This window comes from Podarcis raffonei, chromosome 3 (genome assembly GCF_027172205.1).
Source record: "Podarcis raffonei isolate rPodRaf1 chromosome 3, rPodRaf1.pri, whole genome shotgun sequence".
Lineage (NCBI taxonomy): Eukaryota > Metazoa > Chordata > Lepidosauria > Squamata > Lacertidae > Podarcis > Podarcis raffonei.
In genome coordinates this window covers 31,745,773-31,764,730 of record NC_070604.1, presented here as the reverse complement: position 1 = coordinate 31,764,730, position 18,958 = coordinate 31,745,773, and the positions used below count along the sequence as shown (strand labels likewise).

The following is an 18,958-nucleotide window of genomic DNA, read 5'->3' as shown; positions in this document are numbered from 1 at the left end:
TGGACAGTTTACAACAGAACGGATTGAGCAATCATTTTGAGTGTGCAAAAGATTCCCATCGGTCACCAGAAAAAAATTGCGTCTCTTCAGATCACTCAGGATTTGTCTGGGGTTTTGTTTTACCTTTTTTTAAAAATATGAAATAGAAATGAGTCAACTCTGGAGGAATAAAACCATCTCTCCTCAGAGCAGTTAAAAGCCAGGCAACATAAGAATTATAGCTTTGCTGTATCCTGCAAGGCCTTGTTTGACTGATCTTTCAAGGCCACTGTTGGTAACACCAAGTAACCGGCAATCCGTCTCTTTTTCTGGTTTGTTATGAAGACATAACTTGAATATACTCTGTGAGTGTTTTTCCCCCTCTCTCTTTATGTCGGGAAAGTGGGAGAGAGGAGCAACCAGATCGGATGGTGCCCACAGCATTGCTCCAGGGCTTTTTGGGAAATCAAAATGGCTGCGTTCCTTTTTTAAAGGAAAAGGTCCACCTATGATAGGGTGTGTGTGTGTGTGTCCACCTTGGGACGCTTCATTGAGGAAACGTTAAGAGCAGAAGTTGGCCCCAGTGGGTCACCATACATGGCTGGTTTAGTTAGAATTATTAAATTTACACTCTCTATTATCGTTTTCCACCCAAAAAAGTTCTGAAGTGATCAACAGAGGCAAAGAGAGAGAGCATGTACTGTGGCGGATTGTAAACTTTCTAAACCCGCTGTACATATTTACTAGAGATAGCTTCTTAAATTTGGTAGCTTTTTACCAGAGACAACTATGTTGACGACTAGGATCACGGTCTACTCTGTACCATCCAACCCCTTATATTCATATAAAGGCGAGCTATTACAAACGTACTTGGTGATTTAAAAAAGAAATAAATAAGAATAATGGCATATTCTGCACGGCTCGGTGGGTACCAGGCAATCAAACTATTTATAGTATTATATAAATTAACATATTTATATCCTTAAAAAAAAAAAGCCAGGCATACAACAATTCCCAACAACCCTGTGAATTAATTCATTATATTTATTTATAAGGTTTCTAGGCCCCTTTATAGGACAGTGTCCTAACAGCACAGTCCAATCTCTTGTCTCCAATGAGCGGTGTGGGAGATTCCAGGGTCTTGGCATTTAACCCAGGTTTGTGTTTCCTTTATGATGTGTTGTCTTTATGATGTATGGTTTATTTGAATGTATATACAACCTGAGCCTACTTATGGAGGGGCTTACAGCAGCAGCACCCCAAAAGGCACCAGCCTCTTATCATCTGCCCATTCCTACTCAGAGCAATATTTTTCTGGAGAGCAATAGTGTCTAGAGAAACTTCATCCTAAAACAGTGTTTTCAGACTTTCTGCCTTCCTTCAGGGAATCCTTTTCACATCTATGACGCTGACAAGAGTACCACTTCAGCTCTATAAGGGAGCTGCTCCATGATGCAGAGAACTCTGGACATGTTTAAGCCATAAACCCTTTCCTGTATTGCAGAGTTTTTTTCAATGTTGGGTCAGTCACATCATCCCTGACCATTGGCTAAGGGGATGATGGGGTTTGTCATCTAATGATATCTGAGGTCCCAGAGTGGAAGAATGCTGACATTTGTAGGATATATTAGGGAGGGAGAGGGACAGCATACTGAGGACAGCCAACTCCAAAGTTAGTCAGGGCAATGATACCAATAGCACATTGTTCTGGGGGATTGCAAAAAAAAAAAAAGCAGTTAAAATAACCACATTGCACACAATCAGGAATATGTCAAGAAAGAACCATTAAATGCCTTTTCGTTTTCTATCCTCTGACGTGCAGCTGGCCTAAGTTTTGTATTTCTGAATTGCATGCTGCTATTAAAAAATTTTTTTTTGAAGTTGAAGTACTGTGCATATTAGTAACGAATAGGTCAGATTTGAGATCAAACTTACTTACTTCCAAACTCAAACAAGACAGGCTCAAAATGAGGGCCACTTTATGCATTATCTGTTTGGCACAATGTACACGCCGATGACTTTCCCTTTCAGATCTTTAAAAACAAAACATCACCTAAACCATTCCTGATATCTCTGCTGATTTCACATTTGCTATATGTATGTCCTTTTCCACTTCGGATTTTGTTATAGAGGAGCATGTCACCTAGAGAATTTTTACAGGCATCTAACTTGTTGTTAATAGTTAAATAAATGGGATTTAAAAGTATGCATTACTGTACTTTGAAATATTGCTAGCCTGGCTTTCCACTAATGGGTCTTGAAAGGTGGTTAATGAAATAATTATTATGGGGGAACTTTAGAAAATACTTCTGACACTCCTGCCACCCAAAGACGTTGCTCAAAAATGAGCTGAGGGCTATGTCAGGCAACTGCCAAAGGAGAGTTAAGTGTTTATTGGAAATAAATGAGATGGTGACAACCCTGTCACAGTTTCCTCTGTTGCAAATAGGGCTCATATGCTGTTTGCTATCTGAGCAGATTGCACTGTATTGGAAGCATATAGGAGTTTTGATTCCTATCCTTTACAGTTCAATTCAGCGTATCTATTTTCGCTTCACTTAATGGGCTTGAATAAGGTTCACCATTTCTCAGGGGGAAAGTAGGAGGTGTTTTTTTCTTCTGCAAACACTACATGATTCGAGAACATATAAGAGGAATAATTTGTTGCAAAATAAGAAGGTCTTAGGTCTCAAGGCAAAGATCAGTTCAGCATATCCAACACAAGTCAGTCTTTTTGCAGAGTGGTAGATGTACTCTGTGCTTTTCCATGGTATTTTTAAAGCACGAAGAGTATCTTTGGAAAAATACAGCACCATTTGCACACATAAAAACAGTACACTGTCAAGGAGAGGGGTAAGCTAGAATCCATCTCGCTGATGTGCTAGTTTTCTATGTGCAAGGATTCCTTTTTATTTTTTGGTATGGAGGATGTATGCATTCAGGTGATCTTCTACCTGCAATCCAGACCCATTTATGCTGACTCAGTGAGAGCTAGGCCTCAGTTGGAGAGCATTTCTTTCAATACTGAATGTGCTAAAATAAAAATCAGTTCAGTTCCTGTGCGTTTGTGTTGGCCTTAAGCGATGACAAAACTCAAGAATACAAAAATATATTCAACTACCTCAGCTGCAAGGTATATGGAATTGCAAAATCACGCAAGTTTCGGAAGGTGCAGAAGTGCCTTTAAATGTGAACTGAATCGGATTTCTTATACTTCCCTAGTAACGGCTTGAACAGGAGGAAGAGGGTGACTGCTATGGGCAGGGTGAGGTGTAATAACACTAAGTGCGATCCAGTTGAGGCAACTTTGCGATTACAAAACCCAGATATTAATTCATAAACATGAGGACAAAGCTATAAGGCCCATAACGAAAAGGGTATGCTAACCAGTTTGCCCCAGTAGTACCAGTGCCTCTCCTTGGAATCTATAATACGATAAATAATTTTCCCAGTGAAATATACTCAGAGTCGCAAAGTGATTTCATGCTCTTTATTCAGCTCATAGTGGTGAGGAGGAATGAATGAAAGTCCCCTCAAAGTATCTGCTTTATATACATTATTTACACAATGGGCTGCACATGATTGGCTAATTCCGGAATTCTACTGTAAGCCAATCAGGTTGTGGATTCACTTCTATCTGGAGCATGATTGGGTAGTTCCTGCCAACCAATCATACTGCTGCATTGTTCTAGGACCAATCAGACTGCTGCATTCTGAATCCTATTGTTCTAGGACCAATCAGACTGCTGCCTTTTGGATCCTATTGTTCTAGGACCAATCAGACTGCTGCAGTTTGGATCCTATTCAACTCAGTACATAACACCCCTCCCCTCTAAGTTCCAGTCCTGCCCGGGAGGTCGCATTCATAGTCCTCGAGGTACGCTGGCGGCCTACGTGTGCGTTGCGGCCTGGGGTGTTCCCTGGTCCGGGGTTCAGGTTCTGGCTCGTGTTCCAAGGATGCTGGCTGTGATGGGGCTATTTGGTCTGGCGCAACCGGCTCGCTCAGTCGTGGTTCTGGTTCTGGTGTCCTTTCGGCCTCGCAGGTCCTCTCTGTATTTACTGATTCTGCCTCTCCTGCTGGCCCCTCGTGCTCTATGGGCCTCACTGCCCCTCTGTTCCCTTGGGACTCCTCTGACCTTTCCTCCTCCTGGTTTTCTCCCGGGAATCGTCGCCGTATCTGGTCGCAGTGGCGGCGCCAGCATTGCCCCCCATCTGTTAGCACCTCGTACGACACGGGGCCAGTGACCCTGGTGACTGTGGCGGGTACCCATGCTGGGCCTGCCCCAAAATTCTTTGCGTACACTGGGTCCTGGGCCTCGAAGGTCCGGGGGTTCCTGCCTTCCCCCACCACTACCTCATCCTGAGCTCTATCGGGGTGAATGCGGTCCAATCTGATTGCAAGGCGCCGACCCATTAGTAGTTCAGCGGGGCTCCGGCCAGTTGTTGAGCTGGGGGTGCTGTGCTGTGCTAGAAGGAATGTGGCAAGGCGGTACTCCCAATCCCCTTGCGTCATGCGGCGAAGGGTGTCCTTGGTGGTCCGCACCATGCGTTCTGCTTGGCCATTGGTGGCAGGATGGAATGGCGCCGAACGGATGTGGCGGATGGCGTTCTGCGCTGTGAAGGTTTGGAATTCTCCTGACGTAAATGCAGTCCCGTTGTCTGAGACGAGAGTGTCAGGGAGCCCGTGGGTTGCAAACAGCCTGCGTAGTACCCGGATGGCTGCGGACGTAGAAGTGGACGGTACCAGTGCGACTTCCAGCCATTTGGTGTAGGAGTCCACCACTATGAAGAATGTTTTCCCCTGAAAGGGGCCAGCGAAGTCCACATGCAGGCGTGACCATGGTGCTCGGGCGGACTCCCAGGACTGGACTGGGGCCCTTGGGGGATCTGGGCGGGATTCTTGGCAGGCCTGGCAGTGTTTGACCCAGGCCTCTATCTCTCCGTCGATCCCCGGCCACCACACATAACTCCTGGCAAGGGCCTTCATTCTTACTACCCCTGGGTGTGTCTCGTGTAGGGCTGTGAGGACCCTTTTGCGGAGGGGCTGGGGAACAACGACCCTGCTTCCCCATAACAGGCACCCCTTGTGGGCCGACAGTTCATGTTTGCGGGTTGTGTAGCCGGCGAATTCTGGCCCGGGGCTGCTGCTGGGCCATCCCCTCCACACCCAGTCCAGGACCCGGGAGATGACCCTATCTTTCTTGGAATGGTGTGCAACTTCTTGTGCCTGAATGGGGCGGTCGGGAAGCAGCTCCAGGCTCATAACCTCTTGTGCAGGTGCTGGGTCGGGGCCTGTTTCCGGTAGTGGTAGCCTGCTGAGGGCATCCGCATGGCCCATCGCCTTCCCCGGACGGTGAATCAGTGCATACTGGTAGCTGGCAAGGAAAATTGACCACCTGAGGACGCGAGGAGACAGCACTTGGGGGGTCTGCTTTTCAGGGGCAAATAAGCCAAGCAACGGCTTGTGGTCAGTCACCACGGTGAAGGGCCGCCCGTACAAGAAATCATGGAATTTTTTTACTCCCTTCACGATTGCCAGTCCCTCCTTGTCGATTTGCGAGTAGTTCCGCTCGGTTGCGTTGAGTGTCTGGGAAAAGTATGCCACCGGTACCTCTCTTCCATCCGGGAGTTGGTGTCCCAGGACAGCGCCAATTCCATAGGGCGAGGCATCGCATGCTAGCACCACCGGCAGCCTCTCATCGAAGTGTGCCAAGACCGAGTTTGAGACAAGCAAGTCCTTGACTGCCTGGAATGCGGCCTCCTGGCGCTGGCCCCACACCCAAGGGGCCCGCTTGTCCAGGAGTCTGTGTAGGGGCTCTGCTACCGCCGCCTTGTGGGGAAGGAAGGAATGGTAAAAGTTCAATAGTCCCAAGAAGGCCTGAAGTTCAGTCTTGTTCTTGGGCGCTGGGGCATCACAAATGGCCCGTACCTTGTCCCCAGTCGGGTGGACCCCTTCTGCGTCCACCATAAATCCCAGAAAGTCCACCTGAGGCACTCCTAGTAGACATTTTTCCCGCTTCACCTTGAGACCCGCCGTCTGGAAACGGTGCAGAACGGTGCGGAGGCGGTCCTCAAACTCCTCTGGTGTGGGCCCGGCAATCAACACATCATCGAAGAAGGGGGTGACGCCAGGAATCCCTTTAAGTAGAGAGTCCATTAGATTCTGGAATATGCCTGGTGCCACGCTGACACCGAATTGCAGCCGCTTTACCCTGAATGCTCCTCTGTGCGTCACAATCGTCTGTGCCTCTGCTGTGGCCTCATCTACTGGCAGCTGTTGATATGCTTGGGCCAAGTCCAGCTTGCCAAAAATTTTCGACCCAGCCAGGGTGGCAAGAACATGGCTGACCACTGGCACTGGGTATGCATGGGCCGTGAGGGCCTTGTTTATGGTACATTTGTAGTCTGCGCAGATGCGGACTGAACCATTAGGCTTGACGGGCGTGACGATTGGGGTTTCCCAGGGGGCATTAGGCACCGGCTCCAGCACTCCTTGCTTCACGAGCCGGTCCAATTCCTCGTCTATACGAGGTTTCAGGGCGAACGGGACCCGGCGGGCCTTGAGCCTGACCGGTCGTACTGCGGGGTCAAGCTGTAGAGCAATGGGGGGGCCCGTATACTGTCCCAATTTCCCATCGAAAACCCCCGGAAATTCCTTGCATATGGCGTCCACGTCCACTTGTAAGCTAGTGTGGTTCACCCCGGTGACGGCTAGCCCCAGTGGTCCAAACCATGCTAATCCCAGTAAGCTAATGTAGGGGCCCTTGACCACAAGCAAGTCCAGTTGCCGCGTCCGCCCTCGGTATTGCACCCTGAAGGTCCCCACCCCCATTGTGGGGACCTTACGTTTTTGGAAGTCCCGGAGGGTGAATGGGGCCGGCCTGAGTTTGGGACCCCCAGTAGGACACAGTTTCCTTAAGGTCCTTGCCGAGATTATGGATAGAGTTGAACCCGTGTCAAGCTCCATGCGGCATGGGGCCCCCTCTATCTGTACGTCAACATAAATTTTCTCTACGTTGGGGTGGGGCAACTGGTATACCTGGAAGTCCGTGAGCTCTGTCGAGTTGCCTTGGTGCGTTGGGCCCCGGGACCTGGGGCTCTTGGATTGGTCATCTGATGCCTGGCGTCGGGTGGGCCGAGCCCGACACACCCGGGCGATGTGTCCCAATTTTCTGCACTGCCTGCACTCTGCGTTGCGGAAACGGCAGGTCCTCCTCTCGTGACTTTCTCCACAGCTTGCGCAGTTCCCTCCTCGTCGAGGCAGCTGTGGTATGTGGGCTGCTTGAGTGCGCTGCTGTACTCGGTGCACCTCCTCCCTGTCGGATCCTGAGTCATCGGTGAGGTCTTCGTGGTGGACCCTCGGTTGGGACGGCTGGCTCGGCCGTGCCTCTTGCGTCGACCTCTCGGCAGCTTCCGTTGCCAGGGCCTCCTCCAGAGCGACCTGGAACGTTAGGTCCTTCTTAGCGTAGAGGCGTCGTTGCAGCTTCTCATCCTTCAGGCCACCGACGAGGCGGTCACGAAGCATGTTCTCCAGCTCTGAGAAGTTGCAGAACCGGGCGGCTTGGCGGAGAGAGGTCACAAACCCAGTTATGGTTTCCCCAGGGGCTTGCCGCTTTGCGTAGAAGGCATTTCGACGAGCCACCACTGAGGGCTGCGGCGAAAAGTGCCCCTTCAGCTGTTCCATTATTGTTTTGTATGGAACAGTAGCGACGTCTTCAGGCGCAAGGAGGGCCCGGGCAATTTCAAACGTCTCCTCTCCGCAGACGCTGAAGAATATCGCCCTCTTCTTGGCGTCTTCTTCGTCGATGACCCCTTTGGCTTCTAGGAGGAAGGTGAAACGGGAGGCGTACGCTTCCCAGTCTCCAGATGCTGGGTTGAATGGCGAGAAGCTGTTGTCGGTTGCCATTCTGAGTTCCTTGTGTCCCGGAGCTGAAGCCTGGATACACGGTGCGAGGCAGCGGTGCGGCAGGTGGCGGTGCTGCGGTGCTGTGTGTGGCAGTCAGCTCAGCGGGATCCCACCTTCGTCGCCAGTGAAATATACTCAGAGTCGCAAAGTGATTTCATGCTCTTTATTCAGCTCATAGTGGTGAGGAGGAATGAATGAAAGTCCCCTCAAAGTATCTGCTTTATATACATTATTTACACAATGGGCTGCACATGATTGGCTAATTCCGGAATTCTACTGTAAGCCAATCAGGTTGTGGATTCACTTCTATCTGGAGCATGATTGGGTAGTTCCTGCCAACCAATCATACTGCTGCATTGTTCTAGGACCAATCAGACTGCTGCATTCTGAATCCTATTGTTCTAGGACCAATCAGACTGCTGCCTTTTGGATCCTATTGTTCTAGGACCAATCAGACTGCTGCAGTTTGGATCCTATTCAACTCAGTACATAACACCCAGTTAGCCTTCAGATGATTTGAATAACGTCTAATAATGGATTTTTTTCCCCCCAAGTGCTGAAGATGTTCCCCTTGGAGACAGACTGCTAATTAGCCCCCTATTTTTACTCTGGCTGAAAGTTAAAAATTGCTTTGCCCTTTCCGTTAGCATTTTATCTTATCTTCTTTTCTCTTCTTTTTACTTTTCACTCTCTGCTTTTCCAGCTTTCTGGATCCAGAACTATAGCTTCCTTCAGTTGCAAATGAATAACAGCAGATCCTTCTTCACAGTGGAGCATAGAATCATAGAATCATAGAGTTGGAAGAGACCACAAGGGCCATCGAGTCCAACCCCCTGCCAAGCAGGAACACCATCAGAGCACTCCTGACATATGGTTGTCAAGCCTCTGCTTAAAGACCTCCAAAGAAGGAGACTCCACCACACTCCTTGGCAGCAAATTCCACTGTCAAACAGCTCTTACTGTCAGGAAGTTCTTCCTAATGTTTAGGTGGAATCTTCTTTCTTGTAGTTTGGAACCATTGCTCCGTGTCCGCTTCTCTGGAGCAGCAGAAAATTGATGTCAACACTTTGGTCAAATCCACATCATACATTTAAAGCACTTTTATGTTACACCACTTTGACAATCATGACTCCCCCCCAAAAAAATAATAATAATCCTGGGAACTGTAGTTTGTTAAGGTTGCTGGAAACTATAGCTCTGTGAGGAGTCTCCTAACAACTCCTGGCAGCCTTAACAAACAGTTCCCAGGATTCTTTGGGGGAAACCAGGATTGTAAAAGTGGTATTGGAGTGCTTTGAATTTATGGTATGAATATGACCACAGTGTTCATGACTAAAGACTCAGTCCATCTCCTCTCCTGTGCAAATAATTCCTCACTGAAATGGCTGGGATTTGCACTTGCAGACCTTAGAAGGGACATAATCATAGAATTGTAGAGTTGGAAAGGACCACAAGGCTCCAAGCCCTTGCAATGGTTTAGCCCAACATGGGGCTAGAACTCCTGACCCTGAGATTACAAGTCTCAGGCTCTGCCAACTGAGCTATCCCAGAAGTCTGCAGAATGTCAGGAGGTTTATCCATAATACGTTTCTCCATACATTAGTCAGGGCTGGTATAGTCCTCACATGGTGGAGAAGTGGCCTTGGTACCCTCTTCCCATCAGCCATTTGGCAAATGTCTACTAGGAATTGAGTATTCCACCATGAGCAGCTAGTTGCATGGTAGACTTGGCAGAAAGCTGGTCCTCAAAAAAAAGGGGAGTGGAAAGATTGCACAAATGGAATGGTAACAGCGATGTTGCCATTCTCTCCAGCTCTCATTTTGGTAGCTGAGTTTTATTATCTAGGGGCAACCAACATGGTGCCCTCCATTTATTGTTGGGCTCCAATTTAAGGTTGCCAGATTTTTTTCAATGCATCCGGGGATACTTTTCAACTTCAGTAGAAATGATAGGATTTTGTCAGGGGACTGATTTGTAAATCTGGGAACTGTCCCCAGGAAACGGGGATGTCTGGTAACCTTACTCCAATTCCCATAAATCCCAGCTCACTCAGAGCAGATCGCCCCCAGGGAGTATATTCCCCAAAGGCCTGGGGAGGCCGGAGGGACATCGCTATGCCTGACAACAAATCCTAATTATTGGATTCTTTTGCCCCATCTTTTTGTGCCTGCCAAACAGCCGTGTCATGCTTATAATATTTTATTCTCTTGTTAATTATGCTGTTTTAAATGTGCATTTTATATTTGGCTTCACTTAGCAATGTTTTCTTTTGAAATGTTTAAGATTTTGTTTTGTTTTGTTTTTTAACTGCAGCCCATCGGAAGCTGCAGAAGCCACGTCAGACGTTTGGGTGCCAAAGAACGTTCGCAAACCGGAACACTCACTTCGGGTTTGCGACATTTGGGAGTCAAAACGTTCGACTCGCAAGGCATTCGGGATTGAAGGTACAACTGTATCATACTGATGGCTGTATCAAGGGCAAGGGCTGTCGTTCAGTGGTAGAGCATCTGCTTTGCATCCATGAAATATACTTGGAGTGGCGAGTGGATTTCATGCTCTTTATTCAGCTCATAGTGGTGAGGAGGAATGGAAGTTCCCCCAGAATGTCTGCTTTATATACATTATTTACACAATGGGCCCCACGTGATTGGCTAATTCCGCGATTCTCCTGTAGGCCAATCAGGTTGCGGATTCCCTTCCACCTGGAGCTGGATTGGGTGGCTCCTGAGGACCAATCAGACTGCTGCATTCTGGATCCTATTGTTCTAGGACCAATCAGACTGCTGCATTCTGAATCCTATTGTTCTGGGACCAATCAGACTGCTGCATTTTGGATCCTATTCAACTCAGCACATAACAATGCAGAAGATGCAGGTTCAACCCCTGACATTTCTGGGAAGGTACGGGAATATTCCTTCTTGGAAAACCTGGAAAGCTGCTTCCAATCAGTGTAGACAATACTCAGCTAGGTGGACCCAATGGTGTGACCCTGATATAAGGCAGCTTTCTATGTTACCAAACAGACCAGGAATTAGGGTTGAAGAGATAAGCCCATGAGCACAGCTGTATTCCAAAACTTCACTCCTGAGACCTGGCCATAATTTACCAAAACGTTGACTAAATTGTACATTTGCAGTGTGGGTGGAGCTTTGTAGTGCCATAAATGCCCTCAGCAAGACTGAAGTGAGGCTGGTTCCCGCAAAAAGAATGCTCTGGGAAATTCAAACTCAAAGCATTTGTTTAGAGGTCGTCTGAGGGGATTTCAGCCCTCTTACAAGTCCCAAAGGTACAATTTAGTGCCATTTGCAAGACTCTGTTCTTGGCACCTTTCCTCCTAAGGGAATTGTGAGAACTTCACAGTCTATGTGGAAGCAATTGTTTCTCAGGTGACTAGAGAAAGGTTAGAATTCGTTTAAAGCCACATCAGAGGATGGCATTTTAGCCAAGGAGAAAAGGACATACCGTCCCTCTAAACTAAGCATCAAGAGACCTTAAAAGTTTACGAAAGCAGCTTTCGTTCACAACCCACTGCAGTTTTTAAAGAGAAATGAACAAGTCTGGATCTGGGATATTGTTGTAATAAGGATTTGTTAAATACAGTCATTACAACTATGCAGAACAGCTCATTCAAAGTAAGTTATATAATACTTATCCAGAATTATTCACAAAGGCGCATTTACTGAGCTTTTGGTAATATGTACTTTAAAAATAATAATAATCTAATCAATCATTTAAGTGGAAGCCATTAAAAGCCACGTGGTTGATCAACCACCCTGTCCTAATCTTAATTCTACTGCTTTGCAAAACACTTCCCCAAAATACTCTCAACAGCAACTTGCCGCATTAAGTTTTAAGAAGTGCAATCCTTATACCCACTTACCTAGGAGTAAGCCCTGTGAAATTTATTGGGATTTACTTCTGAGTAGACGTGTCAGGGATGCGGATGGCACTGTGGGTTAAACCACAGAGCCTAGGACTTACCGATCAGAAGGTCGGCGGTTCGAATCCCCACGACGGGGTGAGCTCCCGTTGCTAGGTCCCTGCTCCTGCCAACTTAGCAGTTCAAAAGCACCTCAAAGTGCAAGTAGATAAATAGGTACCACTCCGGCGGGAAGGTAAACGGCGTTTCTGTGTGCTGCTCTGGTTCACCAGAAGCAACTTAGTCATGCTGGCCACATGACCCGGAAGCTGTACGCCGGCTCCCTTGGCCAATAAAGCGAGATGAGCGCCGCAACCCCAGAGTCATTCGCGACTGGACCCTTTACCTTAGACATGCCTAGGACTGTACTGTATAGCTTCCTTTTCATTCCCATGGATAACTAATGAAACAAGGCTTGTCCCTTTTTTGTGTTTTGTATTTCCTCCTACTGTTCTGAGACTTAATTCCGGTTTGATAGTGCTTTGTTCTGAGGCTTACTTTCTTGGACTTGTGTGGGCTGGGAAAGGTGGCTGCTTACTTCTGCTATATTGTCTGAGCCCCCCCATGAGCTCAGAAATCAGTATGGATCTCATAGAACTTCTCATTTTGACCCAAACATAGCTGAATTCTACAAATATATCAAGTGTGAAGAATGATGGTTCTACGGAGCCTAAAGAAACTTGGATGTAGTTCAGACCTATGAAATCTAGCTGGGTATTGTCCCCTTTTGGAGCAGATTGTTGCACACTGTTGGATGTCAGCACATGGCTTGGTAAGTTTGTGTGTCAGGTTTTTGACAGACACAGTGCTAATATTACAACACGTGTCTATTATTTTCTGCGTAGGCTAAGGCTTTTAGCATAGTGGAATGCTTTTGAAATCAGATAGGCACCTATAATTTTTATATTTGGTCGCCTGTTTACGTTCCTGTTTTGCCATTTTGAGAATTAATTTGATTGCTGTTGGTCGCTGGTTCTGCATTTTTGTGGCATTACAATTTTGAATGATTTTATTGGACACTACCATTATTACTATTATTATTTTCAGTTGGTGGGTTATAAATAAATAAATAATGGCATGGGGTTATCACACTACATTATTTAAAACATTAAATAGTAAGACTGAACTGATATTGTTGGTTGATTTTTTTATTCTTATTTTCTTGACCATTCAAGGGGGAAGAAATAAATTGCCTCCCCAAAATGGTAAGGGGATGAGAGAGAAACTCAGTGAAATTTTCTGAGGTGGTTGCGGTTGCAAAGAGGTTGACTTTTTTTGCTTTGGTGCTAATAACATTATGAGATGGTCATGCAGTGTTCTTGCTTTTAACTTTAAAAATTCCACAGGTCTCTGGTGATTCCACAGCTTCCTGCGCTTCCTGGAATGCCTGAATTGTGATGTCTTCCAATGGGCATTTTAGGAAATGTGGCTGGCAGGGGGGCAGTTTTCCAGCAAACACTCTTCATCAGTAACATATGAATTATTCCTTCCTGTAATCATTGTCAACATCTGTGTGCCCTATGCATAGCCGAATCAAAGCAAACAGCACCATCTGCTGGCGTTGTGACCCCTTGCACTGAGCCTCTGGAAATGACAACAACACACACACGTGTGTGTGTGTGTGTGTGTGTGTGTGTGTCCCCTTTTTTCTATGGAAAATGGCTGCGTTTTCACAATAGTTGCTCTCTAGCATTTCTGGGTGTGTTAGCGAAAAAGTGTGTGTATAAGTGTAAAAGACTTTGGCATCCTCTCCATCATATGGCAGGATGGAACTGTGCACCGCTTTTCATTTATTTTTTATTGCATTTATACCCCCACCTTTCCTCCAAGAAGCTCAAGATGTTGTACACGGTCACAACAACCCTGTGAGGTAAGTTAGGCTGAAATATGGGTTGAGTAATAATAATAATAATAATAATTTATTTATACCCCTCCCATCTGGCTGGGTTTCCCCAACCACTCTGGGAGGCTTCCAACAAAAGATTAAAAATACATTAAAACATCAGTCATTAAAAGCTTCCCTAAACAGGGCGGCCTTCAGATGTCTTCTAAACATCAGATAGTTGTTTATTTCTTTGACATCTGTGGGAGGGTGTTCCACAGGGCAGGCACCACTACCGAGAAGGCCCTCTCCCTGGTTCCCTGTAACCTCACTTCTCGCAGTGAGGGAACCACCAGAAGGCCCTCGCGTTGGACCTCAGTGTCTGGGTTGAACGATGGGGGAAACGCTTCTTCAGGTATGCTGGGCCGAGGCTGTTTAGGGCTTTAAAGGTCAGCACCAACACTTTAAATTGTGCTCAGATCAAGTATTGATCTGATGTGTAGAGGTCTTTCCTATTCTAATTAATTCAAGAAAGTTCTGAAAGCTGCTCTGTCTGAAAGAAGCAAGCAGAAGGTTACTGATGTTTGGGTTATTCCTTCTGAGAAGCTGAGTACAGCTGGTTCTGTTATCTCTTTCTGTCAAGGTCATGCTGACTATCATAGTGAGGTCAGAAGGAGCCTGGGTTTCATTCTCTCTCTCTTTCTATCTCTTTTCCTTCTGGTGTGGTGTTTTGTACATAGTATGCTTAGTGCTAATGTTTAGACTTATAATTATAAGTTATTGTAAGTTTAAGTTAAGAAATCCAGTTGCAGCATACTTATGGACAGTGTCAATCCTGAATGTATTGGATTTGTGACCATTAAGCTCATTTGCCTTCAGTAGCAGTAAAGATCTGCTGGATGAAATATAATTGCCTGTGGTCTACTTTGGGGTAATCTTGTACAGTGGTACCTTGGGTTAAGAACTGAATTCATTCTGGAGGTCCATTCTTAACCTGAAACTGTTCTTAACCTGAGGTACCACTTTAGCTAATGGGGCCTCCTGCTGCTGCCGCCATGCGATTTCTGTTCTCATCCTGAAGCAAAGTTCTTGACTTGAGGTACTATTTCTGGGTTAGGGGAGTCTGTAACCTGAAGTGTCTGTAAACCAAGGTAATATGTAATATGTTTAAGTTTTTGCTCTGCTAACTATACATTGGAATCTACTCTGGATCAATACTGAGTAGAATTCCATGGTTGCCGCTGCCACAATATTAGCGTTGAAATTAATTGCAGAGCTGAGTAACTTCATTCTTGAAGCGTTTAGCCATCCAATTACAGGCAGACGCTGTGTGCTCCAGAGCTCCACACCGCTGGTAAGGAATGACCATTCTTTGGATGACAGAGAGCCAATCTTCTTGGTGGTTTCTTGAAAACACAATGGACGCTAAACCCACAGCTTTGTGGTAGGCCTGTTTACAAGCCTGAACATGTGCTCAGTTGGCTCTGGAGCAAGATCGATACCACTTCTGCTGCAGCCCTCAATTGGTCATTTTCATCGACCTCAGCTCCTCAGTATACCAAGGAGTAAAGTGGGATCTATGGCACCAGCAGCAATTGTGTCAATGACCCTACAAGCCTCGCAATTCCATAGTGAAACCACAACCTCAACCAGCTCTATCCACTGGGGGGTAAAACCCCAGAGCAGTCAGAAATCTATCAGATTCTATCAGTTTCTGGGAGAGGATCAACCTAACTGATCTCCCACCCCTGCAGGGGAAAATTGATGCTGCAAGTCCAAACCTGTCTCTGGAGCTGTCCCTGGAAGCAGAGAAATGGAAGATCGCAAACAAATGCAGTAGTTTGCTTGAATCAGATGTACAGGTTTATTAATGAATAAAACTGCAGGCTCCTCTTGCATCAAAGTCAGGCCTGTGTTGTGTGTTTAACTACAGAGATGTGGAGCCAGAAAGTAAGTCATTGGGACCTACTTGGTGCATGGAATTGGAAATGGAAAGAAATAGTACCTTGGGGTCTGGAAAATTCCAATCTTCTGAAAGAACAGCATTATCACAACCAAAAAAATGTATTTCATGCTTGTGTGCTTTCATATTAGTAACTAACGGCACAGTCCCAGCTGCTGGGTGAAGATAAACCATGCTGGTTCGTGGTCCAAATATCGCCCAAATGGGGGTTAAAAAAACCACCAAACTTCTTACAGGTTAATGCTGAGCCAGTAGTTGTGACCTCGAACCTATTTGGATGTTCCACAATGCTACCTGTGATGAAATATTGCTGGCTTGCACCGGGACAACCTTAATACATCTTAGGATATGTGCCAATTTGTGTCATTTGGCTTTTGTGAGTTAGCAATTAAAACGTGAAGAGCTGGCTTTCGGCAATTGGTACGGCGCTTTACGAGAGTGTCCAATAAGGATGGAAAGAGGTTCATTCCACCTCATCAAAAGGATACCAGATACCTGCTTTTAAAGAAATGCCAACATGATAAATTTTAAAAAATCTTTCAAAAAAATGATTGTAGCAATGACAGTGATGAGAAAAACAATGATTTTTTTTAATCTGGAGAGCACAGAAGTCTAATGACTGTTAATAACTTACATTCTGCTGTAGATGAAAAATGAGACAAGCCTACAGCACTTGGTCAACAACCAATTTTTTTCCTGAATGCCTTTTTTGAGGAGTGGGTGTAGTAGTGAAGGAGGGGAGAGGGCTCTCGTGCTTGAGTCCTGCTTGAGGTTTTACGTTCTTACGTTCCTACAGAATTGTTCTCCATGTAACGGTTTGCTGATAGGTCCTATGACTACAGGTACTGCTCCCTCCACACACCTGTCTTCAGCTGGATTGTTGGACAACAGCTTCCATCAGCCCCAGTCGGCCTGACCAATGGTCAGGTATGGAAAGAACTGTAGTCTCGCAACATATGGATGGCCACAGGTTCCCCACACCTGCTCAACCGAATCAAGACTGAACAAGAATACAATTCTGTATTGGTGCAATTTAAATGAAACAGCTGACTCAAGGAGTTCTGAAGAAACGCTTCTATGGAAAAATAAGATCAGGGCAATCGGCACAGATCTGTCAAGATAAAATAAAGCAGTATTCAAATCTGGGAGTGTATGTAGCTGTTCACGGTCTTCAGACTAGAGACTATGTGAGCAGATTCCCAACTTCCATACAGTTGCAGGTAGGAAAGCAAATTATCAGCATAATATTCTTCTTAGTGGTGTGCTACCAATAAAAAGATCATCAAGTCAGAAGGTACCTATGGAACATTATTTTCTCACAGCTGAACTTAAGATTTCATTATTTTCTCACAGCTGAACTTAAGATTTCAGCAGATTACCACTACCTCTTTAGAATGTATGCATACTGCCGTGACATAGAGATAATGCATCTGTGGAACTGGCTTCATTTATGTAAATTATTTACTGTTTTCTCGACTTTGTGCCTATGCTACAATTAAACTGTCATTTCACCATGTGTCCCAATGCACTGGTCTACACAAGATATAATGGTTTGTCTACTCCCAGATGAATCTGAACACAGATCTTGCCAAATCGCACTGTTTCAACTTCCCCAAAGAAAACTCATACAGGTTTCTTGAATAATGTGGCAGTGAACTGCATTTGTATCCTCCACCCTTAACAAGTAAGACATTGTCAACCAGGAGTTACCTTTGTCATGGTTTGTGTGCTGTTAATTGGAAACGTAATTGCATATATATATATATATATATATATATAGCCATGTGGAAAAGAGACTATTTTAAACCATTCCACATGCCCACTGCCACCAGTAATGGATTGTTCTTGAGCAGCACTTCCTCATTTTTTCTCCATTTCAAGACAAGTACCGTATTTTTCACCCTATAGGACGCACTTTCTCCCCTCCAAAAATGAAGGGGAAATGTGTGTGCGTCCTATGAGGCAAATGCAGGCTTCAGGAAGCTATCCCCCCAGCCCAGCAAGCTCCCGTTCTGGGGGCTGGGGTCGGGGGAAGCTCGGGCTTCCCCCGCCCCCAGCCCCACAAGCTCCCAGAGCGATGCCGAAGCTGTGCTCTGGGACCCGTTCTGGGGGCTGGAGCGGGGGAAGCTCGGGCTTCCCCCGTTCTGGGGGCTGGAGCGGGGGAAGCTCGGGCTTCCCCCGCCCCAGCCCCGCGCCTGGGGGGGGGGAATAAATTTTTTCCCTTTATTCCCCCCCCCCCAAATCTAGGTGCGTCCTATGGGCCGGTGCATCCTATAGGGCGAAAAATACGGTTTTTTCTTTTGAAGTGGGATTTGTGGGTTGCAAAGCTCATGCAGCTGTTTCTGGTGGCCACAATGTGTTAATCGCTTTGATGGCAATAGAAGGCTCATAGCTCAGTGGCAGAGCACATATCTTGCATTCATAAGGCTGAAAGTTCAGCCCCCAGCCCCTCCAGCTAGGGAGATGGGAGGTCTGAGAAAGTTCACGCATGACACCAAACCACAGTTTATTAAACTTAGGTTTGTTGAACTATAACATACCAGTCCAGCAGCTTAACTATGGTTTATTAAATATGGTTAATGGTCACTTGTTGACCAAGAATCACAGTTGGTTTACAAACCTTAGTTAACGTTAGCCATAGCTTAGTGTTATGCTAAAACCTGAAGCTCCTCCTTAACTATGGTTAAGGAACCATCATCACTCAATAACTATAGATCCACAAGTGGAGAAGAGCAAAAAATTTTACAAACTGCTCTTAAGATTCATCTGCTGTCACTGGTACTTTTAACTATTCTGTGATGTAATAAACCAAGTGATCGTCTGACAACTTAGGTTTAACTATGGTTAATCTTAACCCTGGTTTAGCATTATGTGCCATCCAAGCCATGGTCAGAGCAGACAAGCTTAATGGAACAAATGTTTGACTTGATCGTTTCATGTGGTTCAAATGCTTTAGAATAGTATTTATGGGAATCGGGACTGCCACCTGTTGTTTATAAATTGTTAAGACTTGATCTGACCTCTCAATCACCTTCAATTCTGGCAGTTTTACAGGAGAAATGCGAAGAACCAGTTCCTACTCTTTTGGTGTTCTTTGTTTGCTGCTCCAGGGCTGCAGCTTTTGAACTGCCCACCCACCACTTGCAACCAAAGAGCAATTACCTTTTCCCTCTAGTACAGAAGCAAATCTGTTAGGGATGACGTGTCAATTCAGGCAAAATACGTATTTCTGCTGCAGAGCACACTGAATGCTGGGATGCATTTAGCTTTTGCAATTGCATACATTAAAAACAAATAATTAGGTTTATCCACCCCATGGTTTTTGTTTTATTTTTTGTTTAGTGCTGTAACACTGCAACTAAAAATAA

General features: G+C 45.9%; 1 protein-coding gene across 1 annotated transcript; it reads right to left on the bottom strand.

Annotated features, from left to right (window-relative positions):
- Nucleotides 1–192: 192 nt before the first annotated feature.
- Nucleotides 193–6,751, bottom strand: LOC128411564 (uncharacterized protein K02A2.6-like; the record flags this gene model as incomplete). Its single annotated transcript, XM_053384004.1, has 4 exons — nucleotides 193–308; nucleotides 4,162–4,288; nucleotides 4,910–5,746; nucleotides 5,804–6,751. Coding segments are annotated over 4 exons (2,028 nt in total), but the record flags the coding sequence as incomplete, so codon positions are not given.
- Nucleotides 6,752–18,958: the final 12,207 nt, after the last annotated feature.